Genomic DNA, 21848 nt, shown 5'->3' with positions numbered 1-21848 from the left:
GGTGGGGGTTGGTGGGTTTGGAGGTCGACATGCATTTGCACCCGGGATTGAGCCCTGAATCCGCCTCTGCATCGCGCGGGGCGCCGCGGCGACCTCCCTGGGCAGGCCCGTGGACACAATGCGCAAAGAGAGGGTTAGGAAACTTGGGGATCTGATGATGAAGAGACCCCCTGAATCGAGCCAATATTCCCGGTTACTGCTGCCGAGAGGACGAGGCCATCTGCATCGCCTGACGGCTCAGGAACAACTGTGCAAAACGGAAGGGGGGCCCGCGGCTGCGGGACGCGGCAGCGAGCTCGATGCCTGGGAGCCCCCCCCTCCTCCCCTCCCCCCGCGCCGCGAAATGCAGCCGGCATCGGGGGGCGGCGCGCGCTCTTGGTCATTCTTTGCCGGCCCCGGCCCCCCCTTCTCCCTTTCTGTATACTCAGCTTTTTTCCCTTTTTCTGATGTGCGCATTCAAGACATGGGCCACTCACCGGCTTTGTCGTACACAGCCCCTGTGTGGTCCCTCCTGAAAGGGGCGCCGCCATGCAGCTGGTACATCTCTGATTGGAACCAATCATGCGGGATTGGAAGCGTGATTAGTGGCGCCATGGTGACATGGGTTTCGTTGTGCATATAAGATCAGTTGTACGAGGAGTGGTGAGAGGAAACATAGAGGGGACGGCAGCATGCGACAGCGGCGAGCGCAGCCGCTGCTGCAATGCGGGCGGTGGGGACGCATCCATTGCGAGCAGCAGCAGCAGCAGCAGCAGCAGCAGCAGCAGCAGCAGCAGCAGCAGCAGCAGCAGCAGCAGCAGCAGCAGCAGCAGCAGCAGCAGCAGCAGCAGGCCGACAGAGGCGTGCGAGGCGGGTCCAGCGGCAGGCTGCCATCGCACCAGGATACCAAAGGGTGCCGTCGAGATCGAATGCGATCAGCTTTGGAACCACATCCGGCACCTGCAATGGGGTGGGGCAAAACAACGGGCAGTCAATACATCCACAGACACAGGGGCCAGCGGACAGGATCGTTTGCAGGGGTTCAGGCAGCTAGGTCAGGGCAAAGGTACGGGTTGGCATTTCTTCGTGGGGCTGCAGCATGCAAGGCGGCGGTCCCTCGCCCCTGCTGCGTCCTCGTCCCCTTGACTGCATGCGTGTCCTTGACTGCATTTCCCATGTGCGCCGCAGCTGCTCAAGTCGCATGCTGCACCCCGACTAATGTTCAACGCCTGATACGTAACCTCCCTCCCCTTGGCACACACCGGCTCATTGGAGCCAGACCCCATTGCTGCTGGCGTGGTGGTTGAAGCGCGCTGCGGCAGGCGCTGTGGCGTTCTCCAACCGGCAAGGGCGCCTCGTTCAGCGCGCTGGCAGCGGAGCTGAGACGACGGCGCGGTACGAGCGAATAGCATGCAGCGAATTTACTGTGCAATTGGCGGAGCAGAGGGGTGGTGTGTCAGTGACACAAGTGTGGCGCCTGCGGTTGCTTATGTGTATGTTGCTTTACAGTCTGCAATGGGCTCACGAATATAAGTTTCAACAATGGGCGAGTTGATCGCAGCGCACCTTAGATCGGTGACTGGATCAGAAGTGACGGTAGAGGAGCGGTTCCCCGCAAGCAACCTGCTGGTGTGGGACATCAAGCTTCAATGGTGTGGTCAGCAGCTGCGGTGGCAGGTGCGCGCGGCACCGCTCGCTGCCGCTGACCGCGGCGGGACCCGCCCCACCTGGATGGGCTCAACACAACTTTTTGGTGCAACGCTTGCAGGTGCTGAGGGACCTCTCACGTCCAGATCTGGCCCCAGACTTTGTATTCGACTGCAAAGACTTCTACCCGCTCATTCCTGACAGCGGCGGCGGCGCCGACGCGGACATTGCTCGCCGCCTCCTCGCCGCGTGGCGCTCGGCCCCGCCGCCCGCCGAGGCGCGCGCGGTCGGCGCGCTGCTCGCGTCGCTCGTGCGGCTCTTCTTCGACCACCAGCGGCGCCGGCTGGCGGGGCTCAGGAGCGAGCGGCTGGCATTCGAACTGGGAATGCTCGAGGACACCGGCTGCACCCAGTTGCTGCTCACAGGTGATGGACCGCCTGCGCACCAGCTCTCGCACTGACGCACACGGTCATGACCCCGGCGCGCCGACCAACGCACCCTGCAGTCGCTGCTGATGCTTAGCAGTTCCGCTGGTAACACCGTACAAACTGCGACGACGCTAGCTGTGAACGACGCGCCACGAAAGCCCGTCGCACCCGCTTTTCCAACCGACGTTGCCCATCCATCCCAACTGGCCAGATGAGAAGGACCCGGCAGCCCGCAAGGCCTGCTTTGGCATCCCGATTGACGGCATTGATGCGGCAGCCGTGCAGCCGCTGCTGCAATATCAAGCCAGGCGGCAGCAGCAGGAGCAGCAGCAGCAGCAGCAGCAGTTCGTCAGCTCATCAGCCGCCGCGCCAGCGCCGCGCAGCCCCGGCGCCGGCGCCGGCAGCGGCGGGCCAGCGGCGGCGATGCGTGCAGCCCAGTCCCCCGCTGCTTCCTCTGCTGCTTTTGCATCATCGGGCGGCTCCTCGAGAGGCGGCGTGGACTTCTTTGGCGGCGGCAGCGACGCTGCTGTCGGGGAGGCCGGAACGGCTTTCACGCCCCCAGCAGTAGCAGCATCAGCAGCAACAGGAGGGGGAGCAGGAGGCAAGGGCGGCGGGCTGGACCCCAGTGCTGGCCGCTTCCTGCTGCAAGTCGCGTTCAGCACCGCCCCTGGCTCGGCCCACGCCGCGCCCGCGCTGCAGCTGCAGGCGCCGCCGTGGTTTGCCGCGGCGGCGCTGCCGCCGCTGCCGCTGCCGGCGTGGAACGCGCAGGCGCCGCTGCTGGAGTATGTCCCGTTAGTCACGGAGCGCTTGCGGCAGCACCTGGCGCAGCACTGCGCGGCGGCGGCGGCGCGGTTTCAGGCGAGCGGGGCTTGGAGGCCCGGGTGCTGCTTGCTTCGCCAGCGCTTTCCTTGTGGATGCGCACACAGCATGGGTCCGCGGGCCGTGCTGGGCGGGCGACCAGACCGGGCCGTTTGCCAACCTTATGTCCAGGCATGGCGGATCTCAATCAAACAGGCAGCAACGCCAATCAGAACCAGCAACAATGAACTAAACGTCAATCTCAACTGCTGCGTGGCAGATTTTTGAGCACCTGGCGGCGCTCTTTGGGCCTCCCTTGGAGATCAGAATGTCGGTCCCCCAACCTTCCGCTGCCGCGGCCGCCTCGGCGGCGGGCGGTGGCGGTGGCGCGTCTGCTAGCTACAGCTCAGTGGCGGGCCCCGGCGGCGGCGCCGGCGCCTGCGGCGCCGCGCTCGTGGGCAGCGGCGGTGCGGGCATCAGCGTCGCCGTGTTCCAGGTGAGAGGCTGGCAGGGCGCGTCCGCACATTCTAGGTGTGCTCGCCCGCCACCCCGCCCTCTCGTCGGGCTGTTGGGGAGCCGGGGCCCCTTGATAATCAAAGGGCACACTCTCTGGCCAAGTTTCATGAGCCGTCCAACCGGCCTGCAAAGCACCGCCTCGCGCATGTCTGAGGCGTGCCCCCAACTGCCCTGGTGCTGACCCGCCCATTCTTGGGTGAAGCGTATCCCTTGCCCAGACACACACGACACACACGACACACACACACACACACACACGCGCACACACACATACGCGCGCGCGCGCGCGCGTGCGCACACATACACCACCCCTCACCCTCCCATCCACAGGTCGTGTTTGACCAGCAGCCGATGCTGCTGTTTGTTGAGGTGCTGCCGCGCTTCCCCGAGGAGCAGCCAGCACTTACGCTGCAGAGCATCAGGCGCGCGCACACACATTAGCGTGGATGCCTGCCGTTGCGCTCGAGCCAGCACTCACGCTTTTGCATGCAGGCAGCACACACTTCATGATGTGTGTGTGTGTATATGTGTGCGTCTGCTCCTGTGTGCGTGCGCGTGCTCCTTGTTCAAATCACGCCCACCCACCAGCCGAAGGTCTCACCCACCAACCCCCACCATCAAACACACATGAGCAAACAACCCCAATTCGATATCAAAACACACCATGCACGCGCGGCAGGCGGACGGGCGCGGACGGCTCGACGACGTGGCGCACCTACCCCTGGTCCCCCCGCTGGCCCCTGGACGAGATGGCGGCGCGGCTGTTCAACTTCCTGAAGCAGCAAGCGGCGGCGGCGGCCGCAAGGCCGGCTGGGGCTGTTGCCTGAAGCGAGGAAACGGCGAGCCTGACTGGCCCTGCCGTGGCGGTGCATTTGCTGGCCCCTATAGAAGCGAGCCCCTGGTGATGCCTAGTTCTATGCAACATACGCTTTTGTGGTTGACCTAGGTTGTTGCCAGTGAGCTGCAGCACACGTCACATGGAGAGCTCAGAGTCCCATGCAGTTATCACCACACAAATGCATTTCCACGGTTCGCAACCGCATGAAACACGCGCTGATGTCAGCACTGTGCCGGTGTCTGCACTGGTCGGCCCCTGGCCCCTGATGCGCCGCTTTCAAAGGCTCCCAGCCGCCTCCAGAGCCGTCCATGGTGGGTGGCAGCTCGATCCCGCTGGCACAGATGCCGCCGCGGCAACCCAGCATGCGCTTTGCCACAAAGCCGAGTGGCCTGCGATCAACCTCAAACGTCACGGCTGCTGTTGCGCGGGGCCTGGGACCTCGGCCAGGGGAACAGATAGCAGCAGGGGCAGCAGCAGCAGCAGCAGCAGCAGCAGCAGCACTAGCAGCAGCAGCAGCAGCAGGCTCCTTGGGGCCTACTTTAAAACTCAGCCTGCTGAGCTGCGACTTCGCCCGCGTGGGCCTGTCAGCCCTCCACGGCCCCACCCCCGCGCTAGGCGGCAGTGCAAGCGAACCACTGCAGCGGAGCGCAGGGGGCAGGGAGCGTGCAGGCGGGCGTTTCTTGAGCTCGCAAAGGTTTTCACGAGGTGCATTTCAGCATGAGACTTGCCGCTGATTACACAGATTTTAGACAGAGATTTTAGAACGATTGTATTCAGGTTTTCACGCAGGATTTTACACGCAGAATAGGGGCCCGCATGGGCGACGCCGCTGCAACAAACTTCACAAGCAGCAAAACACCGAGGCTCAAGTGCGCGGGCGTCCCGCAACGCCGCGACAAGCCCAGTCGAGCCGCACGCGGCGGCGATCACGCCTTTCCGGCTTCCGCCGGCCGCGGCGCGACCGACCGCGCGATTTGCAGGATGTCCCCAAATACGCCCGCGGCCGTGACCGCCGCGCCCGCGCCGGGGCCGCGCACGATGAGCGGCGTGGCGGCGTAGCGCTGCGTGGTGAATGCGATGAGGTTGTCGCTGCCTTGCAGCTGGGCAAAGGCGTGGTCGGCGGGGAAGCTGCGGGGAAGGTGTTGCAGCGAAAGGGGTGGGGTGGGAGTAAGTGGCTGGGATGGGCTGAGGAGGGAGTGACGACGTGAGAAGGTGGGCAGGGGTTGCTGAGAGGGGGGCCGGGCATTCGGGGGAAGAGCGGTTCAGGGGTGTCTGCTGCTGACGGGGGGACAAGATGCAGCAGCCACAAGGCTTGCGGCGGCAAAAAACAGGGCGGCATATGAGATGCGGCCAGCAAAGTAAGAACTGTTGTTGCTTTGATGGCGAGGTGGAGGAGTTGAGACAAAAGGGGGTGGTACAGGGGCCAGGAAATGGCAGGAGAAGCGAGCAGGAGGAGGTTAGCATACAAATCTGACAACCAGCGCGCTGGGCTGATGCTGCGCCGCAACAGCGCTCCAACAACCAACTCAACACACCCGCCCGGCCCCCACTCCAAAACCATCAGCAGCACGGAAAGTTGCGGTGATTTGCCCGTACTAGGATCCCGGGTTTAGGGTTCAGGCTTCAGGGTTCTCAAACCCTGTTGGAAAAACCCTAGCCCTGGTTAAAACAATCCTTAATTCCAAACCCCACCTCTGGAGGGTGACGCTGGCGGTGCCGCTGGCGACATCCACCACCCCCACATAGCGCAGCACCCCGCCCTCCGCCGCCGCCGCGTCCGCGCGCTGCGCCATCTCAGCATCGAACTGCACAGTTTGCAGGGGGGAGGGCGGAGGAGGGGTCAGGGCCGGGTGCCGGCAGGGGCGCTGGTTGTGGTTTTGCAAACGAACAAACCATGGGGCAGATGCGCTACCTTTGAGCTGCTGGACCCGATAACTCAACGCCTGTGACAAGCCCCAGCAGCATTGAAAAAACAAACACGCACACACAATGCACGACAAAAAGGAACGACAGTGGGAGGAGATGCAACCGAGTAGGCCGCGCACCCAGTACAGGCATGCATTGCTGCACATAACACTCGTGTGGGCTCCCACACGCAAACGTGATCCACACGCCAAGCAGCTTCGCCTTTTTGCCATGCCCACGTATGGCCGTCCCCCGAAGGGCATGGCTGGACGCACACACAACACATAACCTTGTGCCCAACTCGCCCACCCAAACACGACCCCGGGAGTCGATTCCACCCATCCGCTGGACCCGCTGGAGCAAAAGGAGCAACGCCATGCATCGCACGCCCCCGGCCGCCCGCGCACCTCAGGCAGCCGCGCCATGAACTCGTCCGCGCCCGGCAGCGCCTGCAGCGGCTCGGGCACCAAGCTCTCCACCCGCAGGTCTTCCAGCTCAGTAGACAGGCCGCAGGCCCTGGCCAGGATCACCACTTTCCGGGCCACGTCCATGCCTGTCGGAGTTTCCGAGGATGATTGGGCGGACGTCGGTCGGATTTGCCGATGACGCATTCTCCGGGCCGGCTAACCGCATGGGATTGAGGCCGGGGTGCATGGGGCACGCCGCACCAGAAAAACCAACCAAAGATCGCGGATTTTATAACCTCAAAATCGAGTGGTGTGAGCTGAAGGGGCTGGTGTCAGCGGAGAGGAACGACGGCTAGGGAGGATGCCGGCTGCTCGCAGTCCCACCTGACAGGTCCTCCCGGGGGTCTGGCTCGGTGTAGCCCAGGTCCTTGGCCGCGGCCACGACGCTTGAGAAGGGGGTGCCGGGCCGGAATGTGTTGAAGATGTAGGACAGCGTGCCGGACAAGATGCCCTGCGGAGAGGTGCATGGTTGTGTATGAGTGGTGTGTGTGTACGCTTGTGTGTGTATGCTTGTATGTGTGAGTGTGTGTAGGTGTGTGGCTGCGTGCGCTTACATGTGTGTGCAGTGCGTGTGGAAGCCATGCGCGTGTGCAGGCATACTGCTTTGCTGCGTGGGACATGTATCACGTTGTTAGCTTGCAACTGCAGCATAGCACACGCCCACGCCAGCACATGTATGCGACACTCCTGCCCTTGAACAGGTGTCGCCTTGCAAAACCACAACCTCGGCCCCCCGACCAGCGACGCGCTTTGGCTGCCCAAGTGCAACAGCGGCAGCCGTGCACCAAGGCGCCGCTGGTGCCCACCTGCGGGGTGGCCGCCGCAGCGCAAGTCATTCCTCGACACACCCTGGGACCCTTCCATGCACTACCCAGGGTCGCGTTCCCATGCCCGCCCGCCCCCACGCACCTCTATGCGCGTCACTTGATCACCCGTCTCAACCAGGTCGCGCAGCGTGCTCAGCACGGGCAGCCCCGCGCCCACCGACGCCTCAGCCAGCAGCCGCGCGCCGCCGCCGCGCGCCGCGCGCAGGGCGGCGCTGTACCTGCAAACGCGTGCACGCGAGCAGGTAAGCGAGGTAGGGAGTGAGCCCCGCAGCGGGCACCGCCCAAAGCGGGAGGCGCTCTAGACAGAGGCTTGCGCGCGGCGCGGGGCACGCAGGTCGGTCGCTCGCCCCCGTGCCCTGCGCCCTGGCGCAGCCCCTATTTTGCGAGCTGGCAATCGCGATCAGCCCTCAATTTGCTCCGCCCGTTTCCCCGCAGGATCGCCAGCGATCCATCAAAGCCGAAAAGACTGCCTTGTCGAAACTAACACTCCATCGCCACAGCTCCCCCGCACCCGCCTTCCAAACGCCCCGTCACACCTCGTCACGCCACCCGCCCCCCACTTCTTGTTGGGCGTCACCACATGCAGCCCTGACCCCAGCCATGACTCATAGTGGTCCGGGACGCTGTCGGAAGCTGTGCAGTCAACTATGACGCCCCAACCGCCAGGAGCGCTGACGTGGCGAGCAAAGGCCGGGAGGTCGAGGGGGGCGCCCTGCCGCGCGTGCGGGCGTGCGGGCGTGTGTCTGCGGACTTGCGTGCGTGTTTGCAGGTAGGCTGCCGCCAAGAGGGGTTCATCCGCAGCCCGCCCCACCGCAGCCGGCACGTGCGTGCCCCCGTTACTACCCCCTGCGGCCACGCACCTGGAGCTGCAGCCGCTCAAGCCAGTCGCCTGCCAGCTGCAGCGGCGCGGCGTCCACATCAGCCAGCAGCTGCCGCTTAGAGTTGGCGACTGCCACCAGCGAAAGGTGGATCCCCAGCTTGTCACGAAGGTAGGGCGTCTGGGTTGCGCAATGGGGCAGGTGACAGCAATGTTTCAAGGCGGAGCAGGGGGCACGCTTTACTTCCCCCAAGATGTGCCAAGTCGACGCCCAGCGGTGCAGGACAGGGTGGATGGCGCGCAATGTAGCGCGCACCTGCTGCCCCAGCTGCTGCACCAGCGATTTGCCGATTAAGCCAGGTCCAATGAGACCCACGCACAGGCGTCCCATGCTGCCTGTTTTGGATCGGTAAAGTCGTGTGATCTCGTCGCTGCAGGCGGTGAAATATTCGTGCACGTTAGATGTCTAAACTCAAACTTCGCGAAAACATCATAAATTTTACAGCTGTTTAAGCACTCGTCCTTTTCCGCAGCCGACCACACACGTCGAGCTTGCGCACTCCATCGCAGAGTGCCAGCCCCGCGTAATAGTGGTAGAATCCCGCTCCACACGCCCTTGAAAGCGGCTGCCGCGCGGCGGTCACCTCTGCGAAACGCCCGACAGCGCCGCCGTGCCGGCCGCCGCCAGGTCTCGGCGCAGCATCGCAGCCCGCGGCGGGCCCCTTTTAGCAGCAGTCGGAGCGGCAGGAGTGCGCAGCCATGTATCTCATGTACTACGACGACGACCAGGGCAACAGGGTGTACACTCTCAAGGTGCGCAGCGCACGCGCGTGACCTGCGCCTGTACCTCCACTTCCGCACCAAGACCAGCACGCCGCCGCCCGAGCCACCCTGCGCCGCAGCGCAACGCGGCGCTGGCAGCCGGCGCTGGCGTGCGCCTGCTGCACGCTCCTCAGCCTCCACCCAGCCGTTGCACGCGCCCCACTCAGAGCCTGGCCCTTTTCGCCTGAAGCCCATGCACGCGCAACCCCCTGGGCCCTTGCAGAAGGTGGGGCCCGACGGCACCCCCACCAAGAGCGCCCACCCGGCGCGCTTCTCCCCTGATGACAAGTTCAGCCGCGAGCGCGTGACCCTCAAGAAGCGGTTCGGCATCCTGCCCACCCAGCTGCCGGCGCCGGAACTTTGAAGCGTCTTTTATGCTGGGCGCCCCCGTCCGACCGGGGCAAGGGCTCCGCGGTGCTGCGTGTCACATGCACAGGCGCCTGCGCTGCAGCCGTAGGGAGCTAAGGATGGCCGCGCCCAGCCCTGCAAATCAATGAAAGGCATCCATCCGCCTGTACTGGTGGTGTGTGGTACTGCACGAGGCAGGAGCATGCCGCCGCGCTTTTGGCTGCAACCCTCGCTGCCTGGACAGCTCAGAAACCTTATGCCACAGCGGCGGTGGCAGCGGCGGCGATGGTGGCAATGGTCGTGGTACGACAGGGTTCAGAGTTTGCTGCTGTCGGGGTTTTCGCCCTGAGCTTTCGGCGATTTGTGGGGCTGTCGCCTTGGCCGTCGCGCCACGGTAGCCGCGCTGCGGTCACCCCGGCGCGGCCTTCTGATCTGGCAAGATTGCAGCAGCTCATCTTCAAGTTTGTTTCCCACTGTTCTCCAGTCGGCGATACCTGGCTCCTAAAGGGCATGGGCGCTCGTGGCTGCGCCGACTCAAAGCTGTTGCTGCCTTTGCTTCAGCTGACAAGCCGAAATAGCCCTTTTCTGAGGCTCTATGCGTCTACCGTACATGACCTGTAAACAGTCAAATTTGATCTGCAAGCTCTCAAATGCAGGGTGCCAAACCGCAAGCAAGGGGTGCCAACGCGTGTGCAGGTCGAATGCGCTCCTCCACATACACGAGCGCCTGTCTTCCTATGCCCCCAGCACCCGCCAGTGGGCTTGTCAAAGAACTGTCAATGGGGCAGCTCAGCTGCAAGGACGGCGCAATGGCAATCTCTGTCTCACCAGCCCCAGCTGCTGTCCTGCTGCGGCGAAGTTCGCCACCTGGTGCTGCGGCTGCGTAGTGCCAGCAGCCCAGTTTAATCGTCTCTCTCTGCCAGAGCAGACTTCATAATTATTATTAATCGCTATTGTCTGGTGTTCCCGATCCCATTCGCGCAGCCACACAGCTACTCTACACCCCAGCGTGGCTCCTCGCTGCAAACGTGGCCGGAACCGATGGCGCGACTTTTGTGTGCAGGTTAGCAGGGCTGCATAATAAAGACAGATCTTACATAGGCTTTGCTGACTAGATGCTGTTGCGGCGCGTGGCACGCCGCGTAATGTGCGCTGTGCATGGGTGCCCTGCCGCTGCCGCCAGCAAGCAACCGGTGCCTGACCCAATGGTGACCCCACTGCACGCTGTCCCTTCTGCGCAGTCTGGCTGCTATTCGCATGCGCCACCCCTGCCGTGAGCGCTGAACCCCTGGAGCCAAGCAGTACGGCAGCGCCGACCACCCGGGCAGCATTTGACCACGCCGCTGCCAGCCCGCAGCTGCACTCAGCAGCGCTGCCATCGCCGCCGCCGCCGCGCGCCGCGCATCACCGCCGGATGCTGCTGGCCGTGAGTGCCGACCCGGCGCCTACTCTGCCCTTCGGACTGGCCGTGGCCGGCGCATTCGCCGGCAACCGACGCTCGTCGGCCGGCGCGGGCTCGCTGACCCTCGACACCCCTTTTGGGGCCGCGACCGTCTCCGGGACCATGACGGGCGGCGGCGTCACGGACAACGGCAGGCCGGTGGTGTCCGCCTACAAGCAGAACTTCGGCAGCGGAGTAGTCTCCAGCGCAACCGCGGTCTCGGGGGGCCGCCGCGGCGGTAACGCCGCCCAGGTGGTCACGTACGGCCGCGGCGGCGGCTCCGGCGGGCAGGCGGCGTCCCTGGGCGGCGGCAAATCGGGGCAGCAGACGTGGAGGCTCGGCCCAAACGGACGCATAATCGACGAGGTGCCGAAGCCAATGGCGCAGTCAGGCCCAGGCAACCCTTGCGAATCCACTTGCAAAGCCAAGTGCGTAGACAAGAAATGCAAGGATCAATGCAAAGGCAAATGCACACCTAAAAGCCAAGGGCAGAGCAAAGGCAAGCCTGTGCAGGCCGCACCTGCCGACCAAACCTTGTTTCTTGGGGGGCTTGTGCAGTCTGTGATTGGCAGCCTGGGTTAGGCAGGCCGATCTGGATCGTCCTCGTTATGATCGGTTCAAACTCTTGTTGCACACGATTTGTTTAGGTACGCGGTCTGCAAAATGGCCGGTTCCTTGTTCATTCTACCTAGCCTGCCTGGTGCACAACACTTTCGAGTCCGCAGCATATGCGCAGACCTAATGCCTTGACCCTTGATGTGAGCCACAAAGCGGTTGTCTGAGCGCCACGAACACGCCGGCACCCTGGCCTTGATAGCAGTCTCGTGGACTTACCACGCATCCTCAGCACCCGCACGCTGCAAGGTACATCAATCACTCAATCACAACCTGTTCTACACAAGAACTGCTCGGCTGCCCATCTGGCGCCGGCTTGACTTCTGCTTCCCACCACGCCGCAATCTGCGTGTCAACAGCTCTTGTCCTTATGTGGTGTGAATTCTGAACCCGCGCAAACCTGTCCACAATTTTCCCAATTGGATGTGAGGCTATGCCGATTCGCCTGACAGTTAATACTTGCCGCGCTCTTTTCTCCACATGCCAGTACAGTTGCACCTGAATGCAGTCCCAGACAGCAGCGGCACCCCTTTTTCTTGAAGGAGCGAGTGACAATTGTCAGACCACCTTGACATGATGATATCGGCAAAACGCATGCATGGCAGGGCTGTCTGCCGCATCAGCGCGGCCAAGTCCCTGGCCAAGCCCATGGGGTGGGGTCAACATTTGGCCAGCAGGTGACCCCAGCCCAACGGTGGGTGTTGAGCCCCATTACCATGCTGGGCAGATGGTAAAAAGCCATTTGTACACATACGTTTCATCAGCACGCCGAATCGAGCTCGACTTGCCCTTGCGGCCCTACTCGGCAGCTGGTGTCACCGGCGTAACCAGGCCGCGGCCACAGCTGCAGTGCAGCGCTCGGCGCAGGGGCAAGGCAGGCGGCGCATGCTGCAAGGCCTCGAAACAAAAGGTCTCGGTTCTTACAACTCATGCATCTCACCGTTGATCAACTACACAATCAGCCTTCCGCTAAAAACATCAACGCAGCGAACACCGCCCCTTGATCACGCACGGCCACTTCAGCGGTCTAAAGTAACGGTACTCAACAAACATGGCCCGCAGCATCGTATTCTTTGCTGGTGAGCAGTGCAACGCCCTCGCTGTGCGTTGGCGGTGACGCTTGCGCTTGCACGGAGAAGCCGGCTTCATAAAAACCGCCGTGCGCAATGCTGACCAACCCCCTCCCCCCTGCGCCCGCACCACCGCCACCCCCACAGTCCTTGCAATGTGCTGCAGCGGTGCGCTCTGCGCGTCCCTCAAATCTGGCGGCCTCACTCAGGCCCCATCACAAGCAGTCGCGCGCTCCCTGATTGAGACCGGCAATGGCGGCGCGTCGATGCTGGCCAGGATCGTGGGCCCTCAGCAGGGTTGGGTGATGGCCGCAAAGGGACGCAGGCTGGCAGCGAAGCCTCTGTCCACGTATGGCATGAACGGCGGCGGCGGTTTCGGCAGCGGCATGGGCGGCAGCGGCATGGGCGGCGCAGGCGGCTTCAGCAACGCCCCTTTCTCAGCTGGCAACATCATGGCAGGCAGCCAGTTCATGGGCGGCAACAGCATGATGAACACCCCCTTCATGGGCGGCAACAGCATGATGAACGCCCCTTTCATGGGCAGCAACAACATGGCCGGCGTGCAGGGCGGCAGCAGCATGGCCGGCTCCATGGCTGGCTCCCAGGGCGGCAACAGCATGGCCGGCTCCATGGCTGGCACGCAGGGCGGCAACAGCATGGCCGGCTCCATGGCCGGCGCGCAGGGCGGCAGCAGCATGGCCGGCTCTATGGCCGGCGCGCAGGGCGGCAACAGCATGGCCGGCTCCATGGCCGGCGCGCAGGGCGGCAGCAGCATGGCCGGCTCTATGGCTGGCTCCCAGGGCGGCAACAGCATGGCCGGCTCCATGGCCGGCGCGCAGGGCGGCAGCAGCATGGCCGGCTCTATGGCTGGCTCCCAGGGCGGCAACAGCATGGCCAGCTCTTCGGCTTTCTCCAAGGGCGGCAGCAGCATGGCCAGTGCTTCCTCGTCAAGCTCTGGCAGCAGCAGCATGGCCAGTGCTTTCTCGAGCAGCAGTTAATGGTGTCATCCCTTGCCAGCCCTTTATGTTTGTTTTCCCGCTTTTTTTTACCAATTTTGCCGTCACCTCTCGTTTAGTCACCTTGCTAGTGATTTCTTTGCAGCAACCAGAACCAATACACATCTTGACAAACCCCAGCCCCATTATCGGCGCAATTATGTAAAGTTGATGGTCAGAATTCTCAATGTCGACGGGCATGAGTCAACCCTCAAGAGCACACCCCTTCTCTAGTGCTTTTTGCTTGTGTTTCTGTTGTGACGGCTCCCGCGTGGGCGCGTGCAATGCACACCACAGAGCTTGGGCTACATGAGAGCCCCTTGATGGCTCTGCCACACTGTTGTGTGTCTTGAATGCTGCACGTTGCATCAATGACTCAATCACAACATGTGCTGCACAAGAATTGCACTGTCGCCCCTCTGGCCCTCGCAACCTCCTTTCCAAACCACCAACATGGCACATGCACGGCTTGTGTCCCTACGCAGTGTGGATTTTTAAACAGCCCAGACATGACCACGTTTGTCCCATTGGCTGCAAGCCTATCCCCAATGTGGCGAGAATCGTACCCCGGCACACCCTTTTTCACTTTTTCCCACTGGCACATGAAACCAGTCCCAGGTAGCACACCCCCGTAGGTTTTATCAGGTAACAAGCGAGAAGTGTAAGGCTGCCTTGGCATGACGTTGTCCGCCGGGCGCATGCATGACAGGGCTGTCTGCTGCATCAGTGCGGCCAGGTCCCCTGCCAAGACCAGGGTTGGGGGGGTGACAACCGGCCAGCCGGTCACCCCATCAAAGTGGTGGTGGTTGGGCCCTGTGACCATGCTGGCCAGGTGGTGCAATGCAGTTTCGACCCTCTGATCGTCTCGCCGTGGCGATCAGATTATACGAGTCGTCTGCTAACGGGTACGGGCAGGGACACCCCACTCGTTTGGTGTTTGGTGCAGACTTGCCACTTCGCCCCCCTATGCGACAGTGACGGCCGGATACGACTCCAAGGAAGTGAGAAATAAAATTTTTGTGGGACATGTATCTTTGGCAGACGGAATCGAGCTAGACTTGTCCTTGCGGCCCTGCTTGGTAGCTGGTGTCACCAGGCCGCGACCACAGCTGCAGTGCAGCGCTAGGCGCAGGAGCAAGGCAGGCACCGCATGCTGCACAGCCTCGAAACAAAAGGGCTCGGTTCTTGCAAATCAAACATCTCACCGTTGATCAACTACACCTTCCGCTCGAAACATCTACGCATCGAACACCGCACCTTGATCACGCACGACCACTTCAGCGGTTCACAGTACTCAACATGGCCCGCAGCATCGTTTTATTTGCTGGTGAGCAGCGCACGCCCTTGCTTCGCGTTGACGGCAACGCTTGCGCTCGCTTCTTAGCAGCATGCCTGCCAGTCCAACACACCTGGCCTCGTTCAAAACCGCCGAGCGCACCGCTGATCCACCCCCTCCTCCCTACGCCTGCACCACCGCCACCCCCACAGTCCTTGCAATGTGCTGCAGCAGTGCGCTCTGCGCGTCCCTCAAGTCTGGCGGCCTCACTCAGGCCCCATCACAAGCAGTCGCGCGCTCCCTGATTGAGACCGGCAATGGCGGCGCGTCGATGTTGGCCAGGATGTTGGGCCCTCAGCAGGGTTGGACGATGGCCGCAAAGGGACGCAGGCTGGCAGCGAAGCCTCTGTCCACCTATGGCATGAACAGCGGCGGCGGTTTCGGCAGCGGCTTAGGCGGCAGCGGCTTGCGCGGCGCCCGCGGCTTCAGCAACGCCCCTTTCTCAGCTGGCAACATCATGGCAGGCAGCCAGTTCATGGGCGGCAACAGCATGATGAACACCCCCTTCATGGGCGGCAACAGCATGATGAACGCCCCTTTCATGGGCAGCAACAGCATGGCCGGCGCGCAGGGCGGCAACAGCATGGCCGGCTCCATGGCCGGCGCGCAGGGCGGCAACAGCATGGCCGGCTCCATGGCTGGCGCGCAGGGCGGCAGCAGCATGGCCGGCTCCATGGCCGGCTCCCAGGGCGGCAGCAGCATGGCCGGCTCCATGGCTGGCGCGCAGGGCGGCAGCAGCATGGCCGGCTCCATGGCTGGCGCGCAGGGCGGCAGCAGCATGGCTGGCTCCATGGCTAGCACCCAGGGCCGCAGCAGCATGGCGAGCTCTTCCGCATCGTCTAAGGGGGGCAGCAGCATGGCCAGCTCTTCGGCTTTCTCCAAGGGTGGCAGCAGCATGGCCAGTGCTTCCTCATCAAGCTCTGGCGGCAGCAGCATGGCCAGTGCTTTCTCGAGCAGCAGTTAATCACGGCATCCTTTGCCTGCTGATCAGCCATTTTTCTTTCACCTTTCGTTAGTCACCTTGCTAGCAGTTTGCTTGCAGCGGCTAGAACCAATTTTGTCTTGACAAACCCCAGCCCCATCATTGACGCAATGTAATTTCGTGGTTTTGAGGGTCAGAGTTCTCAATGCACACGGGCATGGGTCAACCCTCAAGAGCGCACCCCTTTTCTGGTGCTTTTTGCTCCCACATGATTTTTGCTCCCATGGCTCCCACGTGCGCGCGTGCAAAGCACATCGCAGAGCTTGGGCTGCAGGAGAGTCCTGTGATGGCTCTGCCACGCTGAGCGGCAGGCCAATCATCCGCTTTTTCTGTGCGGCAGGCCAACAATCCGCTTGCGGCCTGCACTCATGACACATTTCATGGCCAACATGCATGTTGCCCTGGCTGAGATGCACGGCGTAGAAATACAGGCTTGCATTGTGACGGGCATTCTCCAGCATCTTGCGTTTCTCATTCGTTGCCGCAAGGCATGACCACGTTTTGGTGTGGAAAACACGACGTTGCTGTCATGTTTTCCAGCCCGTTTGGCAAACGGCGGGGAGCCCACTCTGTCCATGCATACACAGCACAGGCTCCAAAACACCCGCAACTGGTCCCCATCCTTGGAATTCTACCTCTGTTTGCCACCGCGTGTGCTTTGCACCGCACAATGTCTTGCTCAGTGCTTATGTAAAGCTACAACCAACAAATGTGGCAGGGTTTTGCGCTGGACGGGTGAGGAAATACGCTGGACAGGTGATGAAGTAAGGCGACGCTCCGATATGATGAGAACAGCTTTTGGTCAGCAATTCACCTGCACCGTGTTTGGACCATCTGGGGGTGCGGCACAGTTTGATGCGGCACAAGGTCGTTCGTTTGCCTAACCCCGGGTGTTTGTCGTTGGGGAAACCCATTGCAACCATGCTGGGTTGCTGACCAACATGTGTGTAATACCCTGGTATTGCCACACTACCAGTCCACATGACCAAGTCTCCACAACATTACTCCTCGTGCTGCTGGTATGGCGATGCGTTCTGCTCGCGCTGACTCCGTCCATTTCCCCACCCCTCAGTGCTCATCAGACACCAGCGCAACTGCCGTTTATATGGTAGTCACCAGGCAGTCAATATAGAATTTGTTGCGCGACAAATGATCAGGATACCAACTCTTCCAACGACGCGAAAATGCACGATTGGCGCTGTTGGTGCCGATCAATCGATCAATCTGAGCGGTGATCTCGGCGCGATGGTGGTGCCCAAGTTCACAAACACAAACTGGTGAGCCGAACAATATACACTTCTATACACACACAGTTAGCTCGCTGATCAAAGCCTCGTGAAAGCTCGGCGTTTGGCACCCCCTGGGCGGACAGCCCACTGCTGCGCTGCTCATGCCGCACCCTGTTCGGCCCCTGTCATACAACATCCCGCGCCAACCACGGAACCCCGATCAACTGTTGTGCCGCACCTATTCACTCCGCCCATAGCCTCATAGAGCACCACGGGCGCCCCATATTTTGCGCCAAGTTCAACTGCTGCGACCCCTCATATCAAGACCTCCTCGCAACCGTTGGCAAGAACAAGGTGCGCGCCCCTGCGAGAGTAGCTGCCTGCCCTACCCCTTATTTTCTTTATCGCCTTGACTTCTGTCATTGCAGCAGACAGGCGTTGGTAGTGTCTGACTCAAAGCGGCGCAAGGTGGAGGAGGGGGGGGGGTGCGCCCCTCCTGCTTGGTGCAGGTTCTCAGGGCTGTTCGCACTGGGAGCCGAGGCAATGAAACAGAGGGAGTGACTCGCAAGCGCGCGGCCGTGCAGGCAGGCCCCAGTGCAACCCAACGTGTGCGGCGGAATGCTCCACGCAGCGGCGGCAAGGCGCCCGCGGGCGAGCGGCGCCGCTGGCAGGCAGCCGGCGCACACTCAGGGGGCCAGCCGGAGCCGCGTGCAATCCGGATCTTTCTGCATCCCTGGTTTAGGGTTTAGGGTATAAGATTCCCGACCTGAGTGCTGCCGTCCGCCCACCTCAGGCGACCATCTACCAGTGCCACCCCGGCGGCCGAGTGGATGTGGTGCAGATCTACACAGATGCGGACGTGAGCTGACTTTGCGTAGCTTTGCTCTGCCTCGAGGCGGCCGCTGCCGCTGATATGACGGTCGATGTTTCTGCGTCGTGCTTCAGGCGTGGCACTCTGCCTGGACACTGCCGAATGGCGCGCGCCGTGATGGTTTCCCCGTCATTTGCTGACCAGCAAATGAGGGAGCTAGGCGCAACCGCAACCGACGCCGCGACGTGCACTGCAACTCCCGCGCGAAACCACTGCAAACCCATAGCCGCAAAAGTGCATTGTGTTGCCGCATCGCCCTGCGCTACCATGAACGCCCGGGAGCGCAGGCGAACGAGGACCTATTCGTGGCCAACTGGTCCGTGCGGCCGGGCACGCGCGCGCCGCTGCTGCTGGTGGCTGGCGTCAAGGCGATCCTGCGCGTCATCGATTGCAGCCGCCAGTCGCTGGTTATGGTGAGGGGCCAGCCGCAGTGCATGCTTAGGCAGGCGATACGGGAGCAGCGGGCATGCAAGGGCGGGGGCGTTTTGATTGAGGCGTGAGGCGTTTTTTGAGGTAGGCATTGTATTGCTGGGCGGTGCCCATGGATGGCTGATGAAGGGATGTCGTGGTTGGGGAAGGGGGAGGGACTGGGGTTGCGCGACATGGGGTGGGGGGGGGGAGGCGGAGGGCGCCAGGTCCTGCCGTTTCGGTGGCTGCGCGATGCCTTGTGTGAATCATCCACACGCATGTGCTCGCGGCGCCCCCTTCCGACGAACCCGGCCCAACGAGATTGCCTATAAGTGCCGAGAGTCTCCCATGCGCAAGATTTGATTTGGGAACATGGCGTGGATATCCGCAGCTCGCACTTGCGACTTTTTTTTGGTCGCCCCCAGCAGCTGCTCACAAGATGCCCGCTTTCCTCTACAAACACACACCGCGGGCACCGACCAGTCTCTGCGGGGCCACGGCAAAGACATCCACGACATAGCGGTGCACCCCTCGCGCCCCCATCTGGTGCTGACCGCCAGCAAGGACGAGAGCGTGCGGCTGTGGAGCCTGGCGGGCGCCTGCTGCGTGGCGGTGTTCAAGGGGGAGGGGGCGCACACGCACGAAGTCATCAGCCTGGTGGGCCGGGGGCGCGCGGGCCGGGGGTGGCTCGAGAAGGTTGGCGCTGCAGTGACAAGGGAGGGTCGTGCAGTCGCTATCATCAGGTCAGCGGTAAAAGTTTTCACGTACAGTACAGGGTTTTGAGGGCGCGGGCTTGCACTGCACAAGGGCGACCGCCTGTGGTACAAGGGAGTTGCCACAACCCCTCGTGGTTGGGGGCCTGAGAAGCTGCTGCGAAGTTGGGGTTCAGGGGCGGGGTCTTTGGAGTGAGTAAGAACGCTTTGCTGCATTCCATTTGTCCGCACCGGTCTAGTTGATGGAGGTTTGAGGTCAAAGCTGACAGGGCCGACGCTTTCCAGCCGCGCAGGTCACTGCGAAGTTCTCGCGGTGATTTGTTGGCTACTTCCCTTACAGACAAATGAAGCCCTTGCCCCATCAATGATCTGTGTGGGTCTGCAGGACTGGCACCCCTGGCATGCGCACCTGTTTGCGTCGGCCGGGATGGACTCGTCGGTCAAGATCTGGTCAATACAGGGTGAGCCGGCCGGTGTGCGTCTGCAAGCTTGTGTTCGTGCGCGTGTGTGTGCGTGCACACGTGCATGTTGTGGGCATCAAACGAAAATGCTGTGCAATTTTTGCACGTCTGAGGTTGCGATTCGTGAGGATTTGGGGCCGTACGTGCGCAGGTGCACTTGCCTGCTGTGTTGCTTTCTTTGGCACGGCGACCACCTGCACAACAAGGTGTATTGTCATGTGGTGACTTGCAGGAGGGTAGCACCCTTGCAGCACGCGTACCATTGCCCCAACCTCCAAGCACAGCACGCGCAGTGAGCTTAGTGGTCCGGTCGGTGGTAAGGGTGCGTCAATCCTGCGAATTGGGCGCGCGCCCATAGTCACATCTGACAATCCCCGTGCTACTGACATCAGGCCCCCTACCGGGCCCCACGCACTGCAGGCGTCTGGCCGAGGGTCGAGCAGTCAGACACCTGGGTGCAGGACCCCCAGGGTGAGGGGCGCGCATTCAGGGCGTCACTGGTGGAGCACCCGGTGTTCTCGTCGCAGCGGGTGGGTGGTCGATCATGTTTTTGCGTGCACACGCACGCGTGCGCGTGTGTGTGTGTGCATGTGTGCGTGTGTGTGCGTGCGTGCGTGTGCGCGCTAGTGGGGTGCCACGCCGGCAGGTAGCTTCGTGGGTGTGTTGGGACCACGATAATCAGGTGGGGGGTTCGAGGGCGCGAGAGGCCCACGCAGGGCTCAGCACAGCCCACACACCCCACCGACTCGTTTCAAAGTGGGTGGATGTTTCTCCAATAGGCCCACGGGTGAACAGGAGGCCAACGGGGTGGGGGGCGATGCAGCAGTGTTCTCATGATTACATTTCATCGATGAAACAAGAGGCTGTGAGGCATCAGACAGGGGGCATGGTGGGCAGGGGCTAATCTCATGTTGGCTGAAAGCCTTGGCAGGGACCCTCTTGCATGACCAAGCATTTGCCTTCGGGCCCCCGCCACGCCATCGGCCCCTCGCACCCCCTGACTCGCCCCTTCAAAACCTCCCACCGGCAGATCCATGGAAACTACGTGGACTGCGTCAGGTGGCTGGGTGACCTGCTGCTGAGCAAAAGCGTGGACGGCCACATCCTGCTCACCAGGTGGGTGCCGGGTGACTGGGTGGCCGGGTGACCGGGTGACTGGATGATGACATCCAGGTGTTGCGAGTCGGGCTGCTTGGTAGCCCTGCCCATTCGCGCAGGGCGTGGGGCCGCCGCAAGCTGCGCAGGCGGAGGCGTCTTGGCGTTCCGGCGCCCGCTCACGTCGCAGAGACCCCTTCACGGAAGAGACGGCAGCGAAGCGTGCACAGACCCTGTGTCAAAACTCAAATCTGGCCTCAGATTGTGTATCCTTCTGAAGTTGACCATTCTGTCTCGCAGGCCGCACCACCCTGATGACCCGCAGCTGCAGACCAGCAGCGAATTCACAAAGCTCAGGGTGGGCGCGGGGCCGTGGCAGGGCGGTGATGAGGGATGGGATGCCACATAAAAGCAGTGCCCATGCCACCCCCTACACGTACGTGAGGTGAAGACAGGCTGGTGGCCAGGGGTATGCTGCCCACTGCCCATTAGAGGGTTCCGAACCCGCACCCCCCTGCACGCCCAGGAATTGACGCACCCAAAACCCCTCACGCTTCCGCGCACCAAAGCCGCGCCCTCTCCCCCCCCAAAAAAAACAGTCGTTTGACCTCCCCTCCAGCAGCATGTGGTGGGTGCGCTTCGACGTGGCCCTCGCCGGCGACCTGCTGGCCTGCGGCAACGGCGCCGGCAGCCTCTTCCTGTGGGACCCGTCAGGGGGCCCTGGCGGCGGCGGCGGCGGCGGCGGCGCGCCGCACGCGGTCCTGCAGGCGAAGAGCTGCACGCGCGTGGTGGGTGGGGCCAACGGCATCGTTGACAGGCGTGCTAGCGGGCTCTAGCCTGCGGTCTGTCGATCGCATGTACTTACCTGATATGTATTTGTACTGAAGGGAATGGGGCAGGGTTGTGCCAGGAAAGTCCAGGTCAGGAGCGGACGGTGTCGGGTGGTAAATGGATGCGTTAAACCACCCCTTCTTTTGATCGATGCACCCGCCTGCCGGCCTCTCCACCAGCCAGCTGCTTGCACGCATGCTGCCCCGTCGCACACACGCACACGCGCCTGCGCGCACTCGCCCACGCGCAACCCTCCCCAATCTCATTCACTGCTGGCATGCACACATCCACCACCACCATCCCCATCCCCATCCCCACCAACCCCATCCCCATCCCCACCTGGCCAGGTGCGGCAGACCACCATTTCGTTGGACGGATCCCTGGTGGCGGCCGGATGCGATGACGGCAG

General features: G+C 62.5%; 7 protein-coding genes across 7 annotated transcripts in view; 5 read left to right on the top strand and 2 right to left on the bottom strand.

Annotated features, from left to right (window-relative positions):
• The window catches only part of MNEG_3708 (hypothetical protein), a gene marked incomplete at both ends in the record, with an annotated part of 2636 nt that extends 2042 nt beyond the window's left edge, over positions 1-594 (bottom strand). The window contains one exon of the mRNA XM_014047821.1: positions 477-594. Coding sequence (XP_013903275.1) covers positions 477-594 — 118 coding nt within the window. The remainder of the gene's footprint in view (positions 1-476) is intronic.
• Positions 595-3180: 2586 nt separating this feature from the next.
• On the top strand, positions 3181-3809 carry MNEG_3707 (hypothetical protein; the record flags this gene model as incomplete). Its single annotated transcript, XM_014047820.1, has 2 exons — positions 3181-3348; positions 3699-3809. 2 exons carry the CDS (start codon positions 3181-3183, stop codon positions 3807-3809), a joined length of 279 nt encoding a protein of 92 aa, XP_013903274.1.
• Positions 3810-5132: 1323 nt separating this feature from the next.
• Positions 5133-8613, bottom strand: MNEG_3706 (bifunctional aspartokinase/homoserine dehydrogenase 1; the record flags this gene model as incomplete). Its single annotated transcript, XM_014047819.1, has 8 exons — positions 5133-5334; positions 5899-6011; positions 6519-6664; positions 6903-7029; positions 7488-7623; positions 7966-8117; positions 8266-8403; positions 8539-8613. The coding sequence occupies 8 exons, from the start codon at positions 8611-8613 to the stop codon at positions 5133-5135; spliced, it is 1089 nt and encodes a 362-aa protein (XP_013903273.1).
• A 368-nt stretch (positions 8614-8981) lies between these two features.
• MNEG_3705 (H/ACA ribonucleoprotein complex subunit 3) lies at positions 8982-9408 on the top strand (the record flags this gene model as incomplete). The annotated part of the gene is made up of 2 exons (XM_014047818.1): positions 8982-9035; positions 9268-9408. The coding sequence occupies 2 exons, from the start codon at positions 8982-8984 to the stop codon at positions 9406-9408; spliced, it is 195 nt and encodes a 64-aa protein (XP_013903272.1).
• A 3415-nt stretch (positions 9409-12823) lies between these two features.
• Positions 12824-13516, top strand: MNEG_3704 (hypothetical protein; the record flags this gene model as incomplete). Its single annotated transcript, XM_014047817.1, has 1 exon — positions 12824-13516. One exon carries the CDS (start codon positions 12824-12826, stop codon positions 13514-13516), a length of 693 nt encoding a protein of 230 aa, XP_013903271.1.
• A 1493-nt stretch (positions 13517-15009) lies between these two features.
• MNEG_3703 (hypothetical protein) lies at positions 15010-15813 on the top strand (the record flags this gene model as incomplete). Its single annotated transcript, XM_014047816.1, has 1 exon — positions 15010-15813. One exon carries the CDS (start codon positions 15010-15012, stop codon positions 15811-15813), a length of 804 nt encoding a protein of 267 aa, XP_013903270.1.
• Positions 15814-17076: 1263 nt separating this feature from the next.
• MNEG_3702 (Polycomb group protein FERTILIZATION-INDEPENDENT ENDOSPERM) lies at positions 17077-21444 on the top strand (the record flags this gene model as incomplete). The annotated part of the gene is made up of 10 exons (XM_014047815.1): positions 17077-17108; positions 17318-17414; positions 17854-17919; positions 18219-18344; positions 18823-19035; positions 19438-19513; positions 19934-20043; positions 20544-20629; positions 20909-20966; positions 21208-21444. The coding sequence occupies 10 exons, from the start codon at positions 17077-17079 to the stop codon at positions 21442-21444; spliced, it is 1101 nt and encodes a 366-aa protein (XP_013903269.1).
• Between the last annotated feature and the right edge of the window lie 404 nt (positions 21445-21848).

This window comes from Monoraphidium neglectum, assembly GCF_000611645.1.
Source record: "Monoraphidium neglectum strain SAG 48.87 unplaced genomic scaffold scaffold00479, whole genome shotgun sequence".
NCBI lineage: Eukaryota > Viridiplantae > Chlorophyta > Chlorophyceae > Sphaeropleales > Selenastraceae > Monoraphidium > Monoraphidium neglectum.
This window is presented reverse-complemented; position numbering and strand designations above follow the sequence as displayed.